Raw genomic sequence first — 20,106 nt, forward strand, 5'->3', positions numbered from 1 at the left:
CAATGAATGTTATGAAATGGACAGAGTTTCAAATGCAAATGTCAGAACAAATATAATCCTACGTAATTCATGATGAAGAATTTATATATATATATATATATATATAATGAAAGCCTTCAGATTTTACATTATGCCCAAAGCGGCTTTTTTTTTTTTTAATGTTTTATGTGTTACCTTTATTTATTTAATATCATGTTCTTCGCACTTAAACCATAAAATTCAGTTCAACAGCAATATCGCAAAATAATTTTAAAATGAGCATATCTTTAGAATTTTCAATACATAGTCTCGCGCGCTGGAGGTAAAAATGTCCTTCCCGTACAGTGTTGCTTTTTCCTTGCTTTGAAATTTTTGAGTTTCTTAATCAAAAATTGTTTAATGTCTTACAAAATATGAAATAGATAATAAAATAAATTCCATATTAGGGCTTCCAGCCACCCATATTCACTGGAGGATTACGTTATTCAAAATTTGATGGCTTTAGGTACCGTTGTTTTATCACAATGTGAAAAACATACATACATTTAAGTAGATTCTGCATTATTTAATTTCTTTAAATATAATACAGGGATGTAATAGTTGATGGCGACAGTTTGAAAAGTGAATCAACGCAAAATGCTAAAATGACTTCTGGGCTAATGCCCTTCGGGCCTATCTATATATATTAAAAAAAAAAAAAATAAAAAAAATAAAAATAAACCAAAGAGTGCAAATGGGAAATCAATTGCTCCCTGTATCCTGGGTGATTAAAAATGACTAAATGATTGGTGGGTTTGACCATTCCCAATGAATGTTTAATGAGCAAATGTTCAGCCATTTGGATAAAAGTATTTATTATATTAGATTGATCTAACTTTTGGACATGATCAGCATGGTGAAAAAAATTATAAATAGTAAAACTCGAGCCAAAACAAAAAATGCTTTACCTTTTATAAAAACATATACTTCACAAAATATGAAAATATTCTAAATAATTGTACAAGAGGATGGGAATTATAAAATTTTCAAAACTTACCATGAGAGCTGAACCAGCCAAAAAGCCACAAATTGTGTTCCAAGCTTCATCAGCTTCATTCAGTAAATTGAGAATAGGAGCTGTCTGCTTGCTGGAAGATTTGGATGACAGAGCAATGCGGCACACTACTCTGTACACTTCGATGACATCTAAAGCATGAAGATTATAATTTCATATACATATTTTTGGAAACAACATATGTATGGACAGAAAATAAAATAAAAATTGAACATGCTTAAAATCTACAAGAAAAGATAAGAATATTAATGGCAAAAAAAATATCTAATACGACTTTTATAAAAATAATGGGTTCCCATTGATATCAAATTTTTAACTGCCCCAATTTTCCACAATCAAACTGAAGAATTTCCCTGAAGCATATTAAGCTTGCTAACAAATTAAGGTTATATATATGAAAACTTTTACGCACTTTCTCAAAATTAAACCGAAATATTTTGAACCCTTTCAGGACAGGTATGTAACTTGTGCATCGGCTACCAACATGATCTCATGGTCAGGTGTGTCATATGAATCACTATTTAAAATGACTTTCAAAGCAGATGTATTATATGTGAACTTTTAGATAAGATGATTTTTTGTTACTACTAAATGTAGCTCTACATCTGTTATGGTCAAATTTATAGAGACCGCAGAATGTTGATCCATATTCCTTTACAGTATTTTTAATTTTTTGTGTTTTGTTTTAGAATGATAGCAGAAAACTTGGAGATGAGCATCATAAATAATCACAGTTGGCTACTAACTGCATCAGCTGATATAAACACATGGGGGTGCTCTCGATGCTTCTGTATACTTTTGTTTTTATTTTTGGCCATCTGGGAATATATGTCCTATTGTTTTAAACATTTTACTCATTCCTTTTAGAATTTGGTTAGCACTGAGGTGAATATTTTGTGTATCATTCAGCAAAACCTTTTTTTTTTTTTTTTTTTATACTTCAAACGGCAAGGAAAACACAATGATAAAATTTTCAAATTAATGCTGATACTAACTACATGAGCATTCCTTTCATTATGTGCCAAAGATTGAAACAACAATTTAATTTATGAATTTTTTCCCCCAAAGTAAGACGTAACAGCATAAACTGCTTGTTCCCACAAGACATTGAATCCTGTTAGAGTGCCGTCCTGAAAGAATGGTTCAGTGATTGAGCAGCCCAACAAAAAAGGATTAAATGTGAAGCACAGAATTCATATCAGAAGGGCAATAACTCTTCTATACAGAAAAGGACTTAGTTATATATCTAAAGAAAACAATGAATAACAATTTATTAACAGACGGAGAAGAAGGATATGATACATTGTTTCAGATATGAACTGAGTAAAACAAAAATTACAGTACCTCTTTACTTGTTTCCTCTTTTAAAGCTATGACATTTGTTTATAAATTACCTTTTAAAACTTGAACTTTTTATTATTTAAGAGCAATGACCAGCACTTAAAAAAAAAAAAAAAAAAAAAAAAAAAAAAAGGGGGGGGGAGACACTTTTGAGTAATTCAAACTTATTTTTGACTTTCTTAAAAAAGTTTTTATTAACTTTCTTTGACCATTTTTCATTTCCTGACTTGAAGGGAATTCTGATATAGACATCTACAGATGTATACCTGATTTAAAAATTAAAATTCAGAAATAAAACTGGTCACATTTTAACTTGAAAAAGAGTATGTCATATAAAATTTAAATATACTTTTTAACATGAATTTTATAGTACAATATGACATACACGATTAATACTTATTTTTATGTGACTGATAATAATTTCTTATGATCTATACTTAACATAAAACTTAGATGCAAACATAGTTTAAACATCATTATAAATTAGCAAAATACACTTAACAAGTTTTTGCAAATGAACTATTTTGTTTCAGTGGAGATACATGATTTAATATTAAGTTTAGAAAGGTGCTTAAATACCTGACATGCTACTGTGTTTCATTTTCATTTCATAACAAAACAAAAAATTGAAATATGAAGTACAAATTGTTTAATTTCTTAAAATTTTAAAGATTTTACATCTCTTTCCATTTTTTTCAAACAATATTTACATCACATTACACACTTCATCGACAGTTTCTAAAAGTAACACTTTACTAACTTTTAACATAGTTCTCTCCTTCTTCAGAATTAAGCACTTCATTACAAACAGAGCTACAACTCATTTGGTTAAAAATCTTTTTTGTTGTTAGTAAAATGTCTACCGAACTTTGCAAACAGCGCAACCAACTGCTGATATGTTGATCTTCATCTTGCTTCTACGAAAAATATAAAAACAGTCTATTATTATTTACAAAATAATAATAATAAAAATTCTGAGAGCTTTTGAGATTTCATATTATGCCCAAAAGGGCAGCCCCCCCCCCCCCATTTACACACACGTACACATTTTGTGAGCATTTGGGCTAAAAATATTTAAAACTCGATCTTTAGAATTTCCAACAGACATTCTCACATGCTTGAGATCAAAATGTTTTAATCCATTCAGTGTTGCTACTGCTCGCTTTAAAAGCATAGAGATTTTTTTTTAAAAAAAAGTTTTACAAAATATGAAATAGACAGTAAAATACACTTTAAACTCAAAATTCAGGCTTCAAATTGCTCATATTCAGGTGGAGAACTACGTTATTCAAAATTTGATGGTTTACAGCTTGATTTTTTTTCATATTAGAAGAAACATATATACATTTATGCAGATTCATCATTATTTAATTTCTTTAAACATAATTAAGGGCGATAGCTGGTGGAAACAATCTGAAAAGGTGATTCAACACTTTTAGCAGTTCAACACAAAACACTGTTTCAAGATTAATAGTCTTTTTGGGCTAAAAATTTAGCAATCAGAATATGATTGCTAAATGCCTCAATGCCTTTTTAATACCTATATTATTTCATTAAAATTATCTTCACATAATTATATTGAGCTTTTTTTTTTAAAAAGCAAACAGCTCCTTGATTTCCTTATTTTTGTGCATATAGTAAGAATAAATTTCTAACCTATAAATGTAATATCTGTTATGAATATAAAATATTCACAACACCTACATATGTGGCATGAATTCTGAAAATAAAAACTCTTATTTTAATGAAATTTTCCAAATTATATCTCATTGTAAAATTTATGCAGACAAAAAACATAGCATTTAAACTGCATACTTTTTGGACTTGTCAAAGTTATATTATTTCTTACTATCGTTACTGAATGATTTTGCTTATTTTCATTAATACTCCTAAGCAGATTGTTTGCTTTATACCTGAGTTTAAAAAGCATATATGACAATGACAAAGAATATTACACACATGGAATCATGATTGAGAAATTTTTATTTCCGATGGCAACATTTCAGGAAAGGTACTACTAAAGTTAATATTCTAATACACTCCTTTATATCATAAAAACTGAAATCCACAAAGTTAAAAAAAAAAAAAAAAAAAAAAAGAAAGAAAGAAAGAAAGAAAGATATCAAACAACATATTATTTAAAATGAAGCTATTTAAAAAAAAAAAAACATTTTTCAGTTGACTGTCCTGAGTCACCATTTCAAAAACATAACAGCCTCATAAAATCTAATAGTTTTTAAAATTGTCTTTCTGTGGTCACTCTTACAATGAAAATCTTTCTGGAATGCCAGTAAGAGTTTGCTAAGACATGATGCTGTTATGTTTTTGCCAGCAGAATCACTCTTATGATAGAGTAGAAGACCAGAAATCCACAATGCTTAGGACCAGAGATTGCGCAGATTTCAAGACAGAAAAGATAAATCATAATTTAGACTACAAGTGAAAAATAAATCAAGACATTAAGGATATGTACTTACGTATTAACACAACCACCTTAGTAGAAATTGCCAAATTGTCAGAATGTGCCATATCTTGACAATCATTCTTACAGCAACCATGCTAATAACAATCCTTCAGTCAAGTAACGCTGCCATTTTTGTATGCGCTCTTTTTGTTATATTCCAAGTTCCAATGAATTTTATAAATAAATCGTGATATTTTTTGCCTTTCTTTTAAAATATGAGCTTGCGGAATTTAACAGTAATGGAAGAAACTGCAGTAAAATTTCTGCAAGAATACAGAATTTTGCTGAAAGTTTTTTAAAGGGGTGTTTCCTAGATAACCACTATTGCTGAGGTTTGCATAAAGCTGAGTCTCCTTAATTCGAAGTGAAAACAGATTGATATGTACATCTGGAGAAGAATTGCGAAGAAATAAAAGATTTCAATGTGTTTTATTTTTTTAAAGGACTACGTCATCTTTATTTAATAATTAAAATCTGTATTTTAAATTGCTAAAGGTATGTTTTTTCTTCATGGCGATAATGTTTACCAATATACAATAAATATCGATAGTTTGGAATCTTCCTAAAATAATGTGTGAAAAACGCCAACTTGCACCCAAAAAGTAACTTCTACCTTTCCATCTGTACAAAATCACTAAATTGTGCTAAGGTCGTTGTGTTAATATACAAGTACAAAAGGACATATAGAATAAGGTGAATGAAAATAAAGGACATTAATAAAGCATAAAATATTTAATTTTGTTTTATGTTTCAAACATATTTCTGATAGAGGTTCATTTTAAAACTTTGGGGCTGTGTTTCCCAAACTTTTGACATATATGTTCCCTTTCTATAATTTTCGTAACGCTCAGTATCCCTCGCCTCCCCCCCCCCAAAAAAAAAGAGAGAAAGAGAGAAGATGCATTTTAATAACAATAAAAATATATTTATATTTTATGACATACATAATAAGAAAAGATTATTATTCACAATAAAATAAAAATAAAAGTTAAATTATAAATAACATTTATTTGGATTAATGAGAAGGATGAAATTGTGCTGAGATGACAAATTCCCTGGTTGTTAATTTTAAACTTAGATGCGGTTCCACATCCAATAGTATGTTCCCTTTTTTCAGCATAATGTCTACAAATGCTGAAAAAACAACTTAACATAAATATGAAGTTGGAAAGGCAAGATGTATTTCGAACCTTTCCTGTTAAAATACACTCCTTATAATTAAGACACAATAACACGCCAGACAAATACTAATTCAGAAGTCAAACAAAAATCAGCATTATATTTTCAAATTTTCACAGGACTAGTTTCGATGGTTTTACCGAAAACCTCCATCCTCAGCTGCAAAAGCGAAAAAAAAAAAGTTTTACTCCTTATGTTTATGTTTCAAGAATCCGTCTGAAGCCAATTCCAACAACTACTCTTCTTCCGCATGTGCCTCCAGAGTAAGTTTTTTTTTAAAAATTATACAAAGTCACAAATCTCTTGCTCTGTAATCCTGCTCTGTTGTTCTAAAAGTTTTAGGTATTTTCCACTGTTGGAACAGTTTTCTTGCTGTGTCGAGTTCAAAACAGAACCATTAATTTCATCATCAGTCATCTGATATACCAGTGTTGGCTTACTATGGACAAATCATCCATTCAACAATATCTTCTTCTTGCAAAGCCTCCTCATTTGTTCTTTCTTTCAAATACACAAGCAGAACTTTGCTGCACAGATCATAAAACCAGAAAACTCACTGTCACCACTCTCAGTTTCAATAAACAGAGAAGATGGCCAGCTATTTACTAATTTTGTTCGCGAAACAGAATTTCATGATTCTGCTAAGAAACAAATGCAGTCTTTGATGGTGAAATTTTTCTTATAGTCACAAAGTGAACTAGAAAGTTCTTTTAAAAGAATTTTTTCAGAAATTCCGATTTGTAGCGGGATTTAATATTGTCCATTAACAAAAAGTGAAATTTCTGCAAAAAAATGGATAAAGGCATATTCTTTGTTTATGTAACCATTCCGAAATCTGTTTATCAATTTCACGCTGCACTGCGTGTGTGTGGGGGGGGGGACGTCGCGGTGTGCAATGAACTGGAATTTATTTTATTTGGCTTATAATTCCTTACTAAATGTAGTATTTCATCTTGATGTACTCTGTCTTTGATATGATTTAAATCAAATTCCTAGTCATTATAATTCGCTTACGATAGCGAAGAAAGTGACACAGAGTTTATTGAAAACGAAAAAATTTCGATTGACAAATTAGTCGGTATTCTCGACATAGCAATTATAGAACTTGAACAGCGGAACTTGGTAACTGAACAAGAAATTATGTCTGTTTATAGAATTAAAGAGAAAGTATTATCACATAAAAAACGAAGCAACTTAAACAACTTACATTGAAAGAAATGTTTAATAAAGTAAACAAATAAATATTAAGCTTTTTTTTTGTAAATTTTGATACTCTTTAGATCATAATTGTTCTTTATTTCATAAATTATGGTTTCATATTTTTAGTTTTATAATTTTTGCATGCCATCTTACCAGATTTAAACTGATGATCTATAATCCGGAAAAATCGATAATCTGGAATCGCCTAACTTCCGACGAGTCCGGATTAACGACTTTTGACTGTATATAGCACTATTCTAACACGTATTCTGACACAAAATCGAACTTTTTTTGAAATAACATACAATTTTTTTTACATATTTCAATTCTACGACTCAAATCATGCCAGACTGCCAAGTTTTGTAAAAATCATATGAGTAGTTTTTAAAAAATTAGCTCTCAAAATTTTAGCTCCTCAATGTTAATTAAATTTGGCATATACTCGTATTTATCAATATCTCTTTTTTTTATTAAACTTTTTGGATTTTTCCTTTCACATTTCGAAATTTAAGTTCATTTCAAATAAAATTCACCTATTTTCTGTATTTTATTTTTAAAATTTCTATTTTTAAATAATTTTTATTAATTTTTTGAAAAAAAATTTGAATTATAAAATGGTTACCATCATCTTAAAGTAGGTGTAGTTCTAAGCATACCTGCAAAAAATTAGAGTTTATTTAAAATTTTCCAAGATATACACGAATTTACATATCTGCGCATTTTGAAATTTTGCACCTTTTCCTAGAGCGATAATAACGCCAAATGTGGGGTATGAATTTTCTTACGATGAATTGCCACAGCTATTTTTAAAGCTTAAATTTCAAATACATTTTTTATGGAGAATTAATTATATGATAGTTTTCTCTCGATGATGAGTAATAAATATTTATTAATACTATATAAAAAGCTACCTTTTTTAAAATTATAGATGATAGTATTCAAATGTTTAATATTTTTTAAAATTTCTTTCTTCCTTAAAAAAAAAAAAAAAAAAAAAAAAAAAAATTGTAAGAGTAAATTTTTACCTTCGCCTTGTTATCGTCTGCTACTTTAATTCAGCTGCATTTAAATTGAATTGTCTAAAACTGAGAATGTTCGTTTGATGTTTATTTTCACAATGTTTTTAAGCAAACACAACGTTGACAGTTTGGCTCATGTCCCAGCTTTGAAAAATATATATATAAATATAAATTTTTACGTTAATCATCTTAGAAAGAATGCTTTAAGTAGTAATTTTCTCTCGTGTTGTAGATTATAAAAAACATCTTCTTTAGTATAGAAATTATTAGCTTTAAAAATTCTAAATAATATGATTTAGATTGTTTGTACCAGATATAAGAATCGGGTCACTCGGTGGTACAGGATAAGCGCTGCTGGAGTGGTTTATTTCTTTTTCATTTAACAAAAATCTTTTAACTCAAATATTTATCCTTTGGACTTTGCTTTAAACTTTATTTATAGTTAAAATGTTTAGAAAATGAAAAGCTGCCTTCAGCTGAAATGCATTTGCTGCATCTGATATTTTAAAAATTTGACAAGAATGCAAAATCTATGGAAATGTAACAATCGAAAAATCTTAATTTTCTTGTGTCAACACTGAAAACAAATGCAAAAGGAAAAAATGACATTAGGGGGGAAAAAAAATTAAAGAAGAATCTACTTCAAGGCAGTTGGGTGTTCAAAGAGAAAACATTTATTTGTACATCAGCAAATAACAGTGATTGAGTTTGTGCTAATGGAAAAGACAAAAACGATATAATTGCAGATTAAAGTGATGAGCGACTGGCTTTTGACTGTATGGTTGTATAAATTTAAATTACTTCATAGACCCTCATGTCGTATCATAAACGGAGCATGCCATGATTTCTCAGTCGAATTATTTGAAGATTCAGGAATTTATCCAGTGGCATATATGGATATCATCTAAAGACATTTTTACTCTTGATGAAACCAGTCTTTCCTTTCATCTCATGCCTTCAAAATGTCTAGCCTCTAAAGACTGATAAAGGCTCTGACCAAATATTGATGAAATGGATTATTAAGTTATGCCAAAGCAGGGCTATCTGCCTAAAAGGAAGGATGCCTTTGTGAAGAACTTTTAAGCGAAACCAGCTTGTATACATGTTATACATGATAAAAACCTTGAAAACATCCATGCAACCAGCCCATTCGCCAGGATTCGAACCCCGGAGCAAACTATGTGTTCAGCGACTTTTCTGCTTGGTCATTAGTGGGCCCTTTTGAAATGGAAGGCGATAAGTTTATTTAAAATTACTATCAGAAATACCAAGATGTTTCAAAAAGTTGAATGCTTTTAATATACTTGAAGAATGCCTCCGGGGGGGGGGGAAAGGGAGCAAGCCATAAACAAGAAAATTTTTTTTTTTTCATAAAATTTAGTATTTTTTTTAAAAAAATTCTATGATATTTGATTTTTGCAATTTCAAAAATAAAGTATTTGAGTAGAATATGAATAACATTTTAAGAAATTAAATGTAGGATGATAAAATTGTGTAAAGCAATGGGCACAATGTTAAAACTGTTTAAAGCAATGTATGCAACTCATTCTAAATTGAAATGTCGAATATACATATCTCTTATTTATATATCTTTTCTGAATGGAACATTGAAAGGCATGTTGCCTGTGCTTTACTGTATTTTTTCTTTTACTATATGCAGTTTTCAAACATATCATAGTCTGGGTCACAAAGTATTCTTCCGAAAGAAACGCAATTCAAATAAATAAAATTAAATTCTGGAAAATTTATATTAATAAATATATTTAAAATGCGCAGTTTGAATGAATGAATAGAAAATTTTAAAACAGTTATCTGAAAAGACAATGCAACACAATTAAAATAAAAGTCTAAAAATTAAAAAATTACCTAAAATAATAACTATGACTAAAAATATAGTATAAAGAAGACTATTTGAAAAAAAAATAATAATAATAAACGATGCACCTTTGATTTAAATTATGAAGTTTGAATGAGTAAATAGCAATTAAAATGAAATTCAAAAAAGAAAAAAATTGCTTAAAACTAATAACATTTATAATTAAAAATATAATGTAAAGAACATTATTTGAAAGAAAGAACTATGTGACTTTTCCCCCCCCCCCACACACACAATGTAAAAAGGGAAAGGAAAATAGGTTGGCATATATTAAGAAGTTTGCCAAGTGAACTATTTTTGGTGCAAACTGGGGGGGGGGGGAAGTGCCAATATAAATTTTTGAATTTCTCCGGAAATTTCGCACCAAATTTTACAAAATTTAATATTTAGGCACAATTTGAGTCGTAGAATCAGAATATGTAAAAAAAATTGTATGTTATTTCAGAAAAAGTCCGATTTTGTGTCAAAATACCTATGTTAGTATAATGCTATATATATATCTAATATATATCCTAAGTCCCGCTTTTGAGACATGAAAAACGCAATTTTAATTTTGTCAATCGGCCCAGTAGAACAGGAGATATAGAACTTTTTTGTGTAGTGTACATGTAATTTTAAACACAATGAAAATAAAATTAATAATTAATGTATACATTATTTGTGTGTATAAACTTAGTAATGTACCATTTACTGAAGTAAAATAAATTAAAATACAAATATTAATTGATTAAACATTGCTTGAATCCTCATTATCAAAATCTACAAATGTCTACAGTAGACTAAGACAACTCAGATCAAATGAAATATAATAAGATCTATAAAATATAACAAAATTACAATTCAGATGAAATAAAGTTTAAAAAATATATTTCTGAAAATCAACAGAAATGAATTTTACATTAGCTTAATTTAAGGTTCATTAATTCAATGAATTTTATTTATTTCTGGGAAATTTCTCTTTAATAAAAGTTAAAAATTAAAATTTGGGAGATTTGGTGATTTACAGGGAGATCGATGGAATCTACCTATAGATCTGATGAAAAACCGAGTCTCCTGGTAAAACCAGGAGATGACTGCTATGTAAAAGAGAAATTTTTCAACAATATTATATAGCTAAAAATTTTGGTATTTTGACATTTAAAATTAATTTCTTCACAATATAAAAATACAATGAACAAAAACTCACTTCTTCTAGCCTTATAACACTGTACTTATCTGCTAAAGGTACATTAGATGTGGTTTGAAATGGCATTCCTACTGACAGACTAGAACTACCTATATATATATAAAAAAAGGTCACATGTTTCAATTATATAACAAATTTATGCATTCTTTCAAGAAGTTAAATATTTTAAATATAAATTAAATCGGCACAAAAACTACATAAAATAAAACCAAAAATGTCATTCTCATGGATTAAAACTGCACAAAAAAATTCAGGTACTCTTATTAGCTATACTGACTTTAGATGTGCTGTTGGTGCTGAAAATTGCAGTAATTTAGGATAACTAAATATTTCCCCAGAGCCGATGCAACCATTATACATTGGAAAGGATTTAGGGCTGGCAAATTTTTAGAATTCAGGGAGACATTGAAAACAAAGAATCCAAATAAAAAATTTTATCAGGTTTCCAGTGCAATTTTGTCAATACAATGAAATAATTAAAAGTGCTATAAAAATTTATTGGCACATTCCTGGTAACCTTTTTATGGTCATCAACAAACTCAGCTCACAATACAGATTTTCGATTGATACTTACCGCACATATTTGGGAAGAAAGAACTGCTTAATCTCGTAATAGCTCAAAGGTTAACAAAGAAGGATTGGCTAACTTTGGAAGTAATGCAATTAGTTTTTCTTTATTTCGGGTAGAAAATATTTTGGCAATAGCTTCTAAAACAACTTTAAAGGGTTTTTTTTTTTTTTTTTTTTTTTTTTTTTACCCTGAACTATAACTTTCAGCTGCAACATGAACTCTGGTAAGTAAACTCTAATGCTATCTTGCTGTATCCTTACATTTCTTGTTCTGCCGTTTTGAAGAACTTCATATCGCAAAGCGCTTTTCGATTGACTAGAATAAAACTTCATTTCAAGCAAACTGGAACACTAATAGTTTACTTAACAATACATTATACACTTGTAGGAAACTAACAGCAACCCCTTCAATGTCTGGTAGATTCCGCAGACCCATGATTAACTATGAACACGGGAGGGCCCTCCATTCTTTAAACTGTAGCTCTTAAAATTTAGCGATATCATATGGTTGCAATAGTGATTAATTTGTGTTATGGTGTCAAAATTGGCAAGTATTCCCTCTTTTTTTTTTTTTTTTTTGTGTGTGTGTGTGTGAGAGAGAGAGAGAATTTAAGACTTTTTTCTCCATTAACCAGTTTATCCAGTTCCTGGAAAATAAAAAAACGTCATCTTTTTTTTAAACATTAGAGAGTACCAATCTATCTTTCTCATTACTGTGAAGGAAATAAAAATAATACATATAGAAATATGCACAGACTATTGAAAACAGTGGATCAGATTAAAAATATTAAATTCATTTGCCAAAAGTTTAGTTTGTCAGAGAGAGACCTAAAGTCAGAAAAGGGAAGGTTCCGTTAGTAGTTTTGGGTGGGTAATTAACATTTAAAAATATGAAGAAGCATAGATAATTTCTTTGATGAGGCAGCAAGAAGACTAGAGGGACATCACACGCACTCATTTGTGAAAACAGAGATGACTACAAAGAAACTTCAGGAAAAAGCAGGCTTTTGACTTTTGATTTGATTTTACTAAGAGTACTTGAGTTTACTGCATACATTTTATTTTTGTTTCATACATACACACCCACACCCACACACACATATATATGTAAGATATAAGAAAATATGATGGCTGCTTTTAAAAACAATTGCACGACCTCAAAATTAATGATTCTAGATTTGGTGCTCTCCCCCTAAACTCATCTCTTCTCCCAAATTCGAGATCCTTCTATGTTACGTAACAACCTCAAACTACAACCTAAGCTTGTCTCTACAATTACATCAGACTTAGTACACTGGCGTAGAATTAATTATGTGATACCATTCCTTTCCCCAAGTGCTACTCTGTCATCCTCTCAACCCTTTGCTTCTCAACTGCCTACACATTTCTTTTTAAAAACCAATGTACAAAGATATTTATCATATTTAATTATGATTGAATAAGTGTCTGCCAAAATAATTGGATATGTGTGAAAATTAGAATTGGTGATTTTGCCTAAAATTCAGTTTTGTTGCCTTCATCTGTATGCCTTAACCACCTGCTATGATGGATATCGAAAGCTGTTAAAACTTCCAATGTTTTCTTCTACGCATTAGAACATTAAATATATATGCATAAAATGAAAATAAAATGTTTAAAAATACTAGAAGAGAAGATTTAGCATTGCTTCTTGGTGAAACTGATGATACAGCAACTGTTGGTTTAACAGTGGTTCCATTAAAAGTTAAAAACGAGGACAGTAAAATTTTTAAAGATAATCTTGAATTTGTAATCAGGTTATTAAACTCAATAGCTGAGGAACGAAAAACTAGAGAAGAAAACTAAATAAAAGCTAGGGATACACTATCAGCCTTAGATGCTCAAAAAGTTGAATTTGAGAAATTAAAATTAGCACAGGTAGAAATAAAATTAGAAGTCAGAACACAGTTAAAGATGGATTTCGTGTGGATAAAGATATCATTAGAGATTCAGGGAATTATTTGGAAATTTTGATAAAAGGTATTAAAACTTTAATCATTGCAGTTCCTGGAAGATCAAAAATCTTCACTTAAGTTTATTAAGTTTTTTATTTTTCCAAAAATTAGAGAGAGCATTAATTACCAAAAATGTGCCATAGGAGATCAAATCCAAAATTTTGATTAATGTTTTAGGTGATAAGGTAACTAACATATTATTTTATAATTAAAGATGAACAACTAAAATGTTATGAAACCATTAAAAGTTAAAATTAAAAGACCATCAACCAACCGCTTATGAATATTAATTGAATTTTCGAAAAGTACAATGCCATCTTAAAGAGTTACATGTTCAGTTCATATCTAGATTACCTGCAAATTTCCAGTATCAGTGTCAATTATGTGAAATTAAAGACTTTGATACATCATGTCAACTAATGATTTCAAACGAAATTTTCCAAACGTTAGACAGAGAAACTGCAACTTACATCAATATTAAGAAAAGGAAAAAATGGATTAAAACCTAAAGATTTAGCTAAAAATGTTGACATATATTTTGTAAACAAAGGCAAATAGTTAAACAAAACCATTTTGAATACTAATGAAAATATTGTTAAGTCACCCCAGTCTTCAAGGGAATTGAAATATATCTTGCCTCATATGAGAAACATAAATAAAAGTAAATATCTGCCCAAAGGATGTTACATATGTGGAAAATCGACGCACCTCGCTAAAGTTTATCCACAACAGAACAACCCGAAAAACTAAACACCCCTTTAAAACGAGAAACACCACAGAAAAAGACCGGTTATAAAGTAATAGCAAAAATTGGACCATCTCGCTTAAAACCAGATGAAATTATTATGCAACCATTGTAGAGCGTAAATATTTGCACCACAGGTAACGAAATCCCAGCCATTATTGGTTGTGGTGCTGAAATTTCGATTTTTAATCCAAAACACATATCTAATTTCTCTATTGAGAATAACTGGAATAGAGACATAATTTCCGCTTTTGGGGAAACTATCGCAACTAAAGTAGGTAGCATTAATAGAATTCTTAAAGATGCAGAAAGAACGAAAAATGGATATTTTTTAATCTATCATACCAAAAAGATCTCTGAAGAACAGATTAGTAGTGCTAAAAGTTAGAACAGAACAAATTTTAAAATTAGCAAACATATCTATTTTTGCAAATCATTTAAGGATGAGAAAAACAAAAGAAAGGATTTGTTATTCATTTTACTGGCTAATCATGTCACGAGAAATAGAAGAATTCTGTAGAACTTTTAAGGAATGTCGATAACAAAGTAGAGAAAGAACCAGCGATTGTATACCCATAGTCCCAGTTCGGAGACCTGAAATTCCCTTTGACTCGGTGAACAGAGATATAATCACTTCAACTGAACCTCCATCAGCACGTAAGCACAAGTATGTACTGTGTTTAGTTGACCAACATTCTAGGTGGCCAGAAGTGCTATCTTTGAAAACAATTATGACAAAATCAACACGCGACGCATTATTAGAAATCTTTACAAGAACGAGCATACCTCATGTAATAGCTAGTGACCAAGATACTAATTTTATTGCTGAATTAACACACTTTCATGCTAGATTAGGAGCAAGTCCTAGATTTATGACACCAGGGCATCCACAAAGTTTGAGATTAGTTGAACAGTACAACAAAGCTCTAAAATGTATGCTGCATCATATCATTTTAAACAACACTAAAAATTGGGATAAACACATCCAATACCTGTTATTCACTTACCGAGAAATCCCAAATTTTACTACTGGAGTATCACTATTTAAATCAACGTTTGGAAGAGATGCCAGAGGTCCATTAGGAGTATTAAAAATGTCATGGTCCTGAGAAATTCCACTACCTAAAAAATTGGTAAAAGCACTGTTGAGTACCAACAGGAGCTAAAAATGAATTTATAAAGAGCAGCACAGCAAGCATCTATGATAGCAGAATTGAAACAAGGTCCATAAGCAAGATATGCTAATCGAACAGTAATATATAAAGGATTCAAACCAGGAGATCAAGTACATCTGCTGATTCCAGACTCTAGTAATAAATTATATGCCAGCGGGACAGGACCCACAGAAATAGTAGCTCACTGTAATTCAGATTCTCATAAAATAAAATTGACAGATAAGGAGCGTTCACGTAAATAAAACCAGGAAATTTAATCCAAAAGTACAGGCCATAGGTGTATTATTTAAGAATAAAGAGGAACTAGGAGAAGGCATCCCACACCCAGTGTGAATAACAGATCAGATCATTTTCATCTTTACGAAGTAGAGTTAAGCCATTTAGACGGTGATAAAAGAGATGACATGATGAAGTTGTTGTAAAAATATGACAACTTTTTTATAATGCCAAAGCAGAAGAACATAAAATAAGACTAAATGACACAACGAAAGAAGTCATACATTTCTCTAATTCCAGAAGCACTGAAGCCCCAAGTAGACAAATTGAAGAAATGATGGCAATGATAATCACAAAGAAACCAATGTGGAAATTTCTTAAACCATTGTCTGTGTCATAAAGAAAGATTATATTCTTCACGATCCCTTAATGCAGTAACAAAAGCAGATGATTTCCCTGTGAAAAATATCAAAGACCTCTTATTCCATGTTGGGAAAGACAATGTGACATCGACTATGAATTTGCTCAAAAGATATTGGGCCATACACTTGGAAAAGGAAAGTCAAAAGTTAGCATGTTTCAAGACACACCTGGCTCTATCAATTTAAAGTCATGCTTTTTGGTCTATGCAACGCCACTGCAACATTTCAGAGAGTGATAAATCAAACACTTGCTAAATACAAAGATATTGCTTGAGCTTACATCGGTGAGATAGCAGTTTATTCAGAGAGCTGGAATGATCATTTAGTACATCTTGATACCCTTTTTTCGAAACAGAACTAAAATTTTCAGTACACTTCAAAAAATGTTCCTTTGCTACGATTCACATTAAGTATTTAGGTAAGGATCATCGGTTCCGGCAGTCATTGTACTCATATCTAGGAGCTAGCTAGACCTCAAATAAAGAAGCAGTTAAAAGGGATTCTAGCCTGTGTAATTATTACGTAGATTATATTTCACACTATGCAGAAACAGCTTATCCATTAACAGAGCTCACCAAAAAGAAGAAGTCCTGAAGAGCTGTGCTAAACAGAAATATATGATGAAGCATTCGAGGAGTTAAAGAAATGTCTTGTAGAGGTACCAAGTTTTCATACCCCTGTTCCAGGGTTACCTTTCATAATTCAGTGTGATGCATCTTCAACAGGTGCTGGTGCCTGCTTATCTCAACAAAAGGATGGAAAGATATTAAGATAAGTTATGCTAGTCAGAAATTAACCACAACCATTGAAGGAGAAGTCTATGCTAGGATATGGAGCCTGAAAAGTTTGAAACATGGATCTTTCGATCACCTGTGGAACTGATTACTGATCACAATCCATTAACTTTCATTACAAAGGACATACCGCAATCTTCTAAGCTACAAAGCTCGGCTCTAGCATTACAAAAATATAAGAGTATGATTTTGCCTTGTCCAGGTGCTAAGTTGGACAATGCTGATGTGATGTCCAGACTGGAGAACATTGAGTGGCTAGTGTAAAAGCAAAGAACTGTCTATACACATTTATAAGCTCTTAGGCTTACTTTTTTGTGTTTACTTTTGCAGCTACTACATGACACCCATAGACACTAAAACTGCAACTAATTATATTATTAAGTATTATTCTACTGTATTTTAGAAATATTTCACTACTAATTATTTATCATTTGTATGTTACAGCTTTAAAAGTCTCCTAGTAGATGTAGAAGTAAAGTATTTTATTATATATCTTTCAATTTCATTATCATTTGATTTGTTGACGTTAATAGGTAACTAATTCTTTTACTTGATGTCACCATTTTTTTGTAATATTTTCAATAGGCTTTCACCTTATTTCAACCTTGGATGAGGCTGTGATGTAGAGGTGACTTCCAACTAACAAGAAGCATAAAAGGTGCTAGATCTCAGTCTGAGAGGTGGCAAAAGTTTAGTTTGTAAGAGGAAGACCTAAGAAAAGGTCAGAAAAGTGACGGTTCATGGCAACCATTAATGAAAATGAAATTATTCAGTATTAATTAAATGTACACTGCGAAAAAAAAAAAAAAAACGGACAGTTCTATATATTCCGTTCTACTGGGCCGTCTGACGAAATTCAAATTGCATTTTTCATGTCTTGAAAGGGCAACTTAAGATATATATTAGATTTATATATAGCAATTCTTCTAACATACGTATTTTGACACAAAATCAGACTTTTTCTAAAATAACATTTCAATTTTTTCCCATATTTGGATTCTACGACTTAAATTAAGCTAAGATACAAAATGTTGTAATTTTTGGTGAGATATTAAAAAATTTAGCTTTGCGAATTTTTTGCAGTTGTGCCAAGAATTCTTAATTCAGAATTTTTCGCACTTCCCAGAATTCTTAATTTATAGTAACCTACTTAATTTCCTTTTTTTTTTCCCCACTGATGCACGAGAAGAAAAAAGGTCCATCGTTCATTCTTTCAAATAATTTTAACAAAGTGCATAAACCATATTTTTTTTATTATATCGCTTATATTAAAGACGACAAATTTCAAAATGCGCCAAAATGTACAAAATTTCGAATTCTGGAAGAAGGAATCAAGTAAGTTTAATTAAAAAAAGTGATATGAATAAATATATCAAATTCAATTAACACTGAGGAGCTAAAATTTTAAGAGCGAATTTTTTGCAGTTTGTGCCAAGAATTCTTAATTCAGAATTTTTCGCACTTAACAGAATTCTTAATTTATAGTAACCTACTTAATTTCCTCTTTTTTTCCCCCACTGCTGTACGAGAAGAAAAAAGATCCATCGTTCATTCTTTCAAATAATTTTAACAAAGTGCATAAACCACATTTTTGTTATTATATTATCACTTATAAAGACGGCAAATTTCAAAATGCACCAAAATGTACAAAATTTCGAATTCTGAAAGAAGGAATCAAGCAAGTTTAATTAAAAAAAGTGATATTAATAAATATATCAAATTCAATTAACACTGAGGAGCTAAAATTTTAAGAGCTAATCTTTTTAAAAACTACTCATGCGATTTTTACAAAACTTGGTAGTTTAGCATTATTTGAGTTGCAGAATCAAAATATGGAAACAAATTGGCATGTCATTTCAGAAAAATGCCATTTTTGTGTCAAAATACCTATATTAGAACAATGCTATATATAAATCTATTACATATGCCAAGTCACACTTTCGAGACATGAATAACGCAAGTTGAATTTCGTCAATCAGCACAGTAGAACGGGATATATAGAACTGTCCTTTTTTTTTTTTTTGTATTGTACATATTTCAGTTACCAGTCGTGCAGTTGTGATCTAGAGTGTAGTTTTGGGTGTGTAATAAACATTTAAAAATGTGAAGCATGGATAATTTCTTTGATAAGGCGAAAACAAGACCTGAGTGATATTACACCCACCATGGAAGGGGATGCAAGATTCCACAGTCATGTCATGCTCTGTACAACATTACCCAGCAGCAATTTATCTTATTCCTCTGCCATTGCATGGATGAGGTTGTTCTTATTAAGTGACGAAGTCATGCATTCAGGTTCCTGGGTCTCGCCTTACGCTGTGTGTATCACGTCGATGTCGTACATATCTTTTGATAAGAATAGCATAAAATTTATGAAAAGATTTGCAGGTGATAGCAATATAGTCATGAAGATGTTACAAACATAGTTCTGATAGTAATTTAAAATCTTGAGGCAAAATTGGAGAGAATTCAGCTACAAATAATTGCTGAGATGAAAAATTCAATTTGCTTCTACGGAGAGTTAGTTACAAACAGCAGCAATGGGGCTAGTCCAACCAACAGTGTGAGAGGCAGGTCATCTACTACAAAATAAGCTGTGGAAAATAGCAGCAAGAGGAGACAAAGTGCAGCACAAAAGCTATTGGCAGGTGTATTAGAGGGGGAGGGGTTTCAGAGCCATATAATTTAGGATAGGTCAAGCCCCCCTCCCCACAAAAAAGGGGAGGAGGGGAAAGACATTTAACATTAACTACAGTTTGATGTGAGGTACTAATTAAGCAGTTATTACTTAAATTTTAAAGTTTTCGAATTTATAAGTTAAAATAATTGCAGCCCAGCTGTACAACGACTTGTCTAGAAATATGAAAAATTTACACACAAGCAGATCAAAATCGTATCATAAATTTCCTATTA

The 20,106-nt window shown here is 30.5% G+C and overlaps 1 protein-coding gene across 3 annotated transcripts in view; it reads right to left on the reverse strand.

Moving 5' to 3' along the window:
• Positions 1 to 20,106, reverse strand: part of LOC118196312 (synergin gamma-like) — an 82,029-nt gene that overhangs the window by 15,665 nt on the left and 46,258 nt on the right. For 2 of the 3 annotated variants that reach the window (XM_085824961.1, XM_085824962.1), the window contains exons 10-12: positions 11,299 to 11,383; positions 3,135 to 3,291; positions 1,016 to 1,164 (exon numbers count right to left, since the gene is read on the reverse strand). In XM_085824961.1, coding sequence (XP_085681087.1) covers positions 1,016 to 1,164; positions 3,135 to 3,291; positions 11,299 to 11,383 — 391 coding nt within the window. Of the gene's footprint in view, positions 1 to 1,015; positions 1,165 to 3,134; positions 3,292 to 11,298; positions 11,388 to 20,106 lie in introns of all 3 variants that reach the window. The other variant, XM_035367742.2, reaches the window with a different exon arrangement.

This window comes from Stegodyphus dumicola, chromosome 10, assembly GCF_044657685.1.
Source record: "Stegodyphus dumicola isolate Sdum_Otavi_A_Nest chromosome 10, ASM4465768v1".
Lineage (NCBI taxonomy): Eukaryota > Metazoa > Arthropoda > Arachnida > Araneae > Eresidae > Stegodyphus > Stegodyphus dumicola.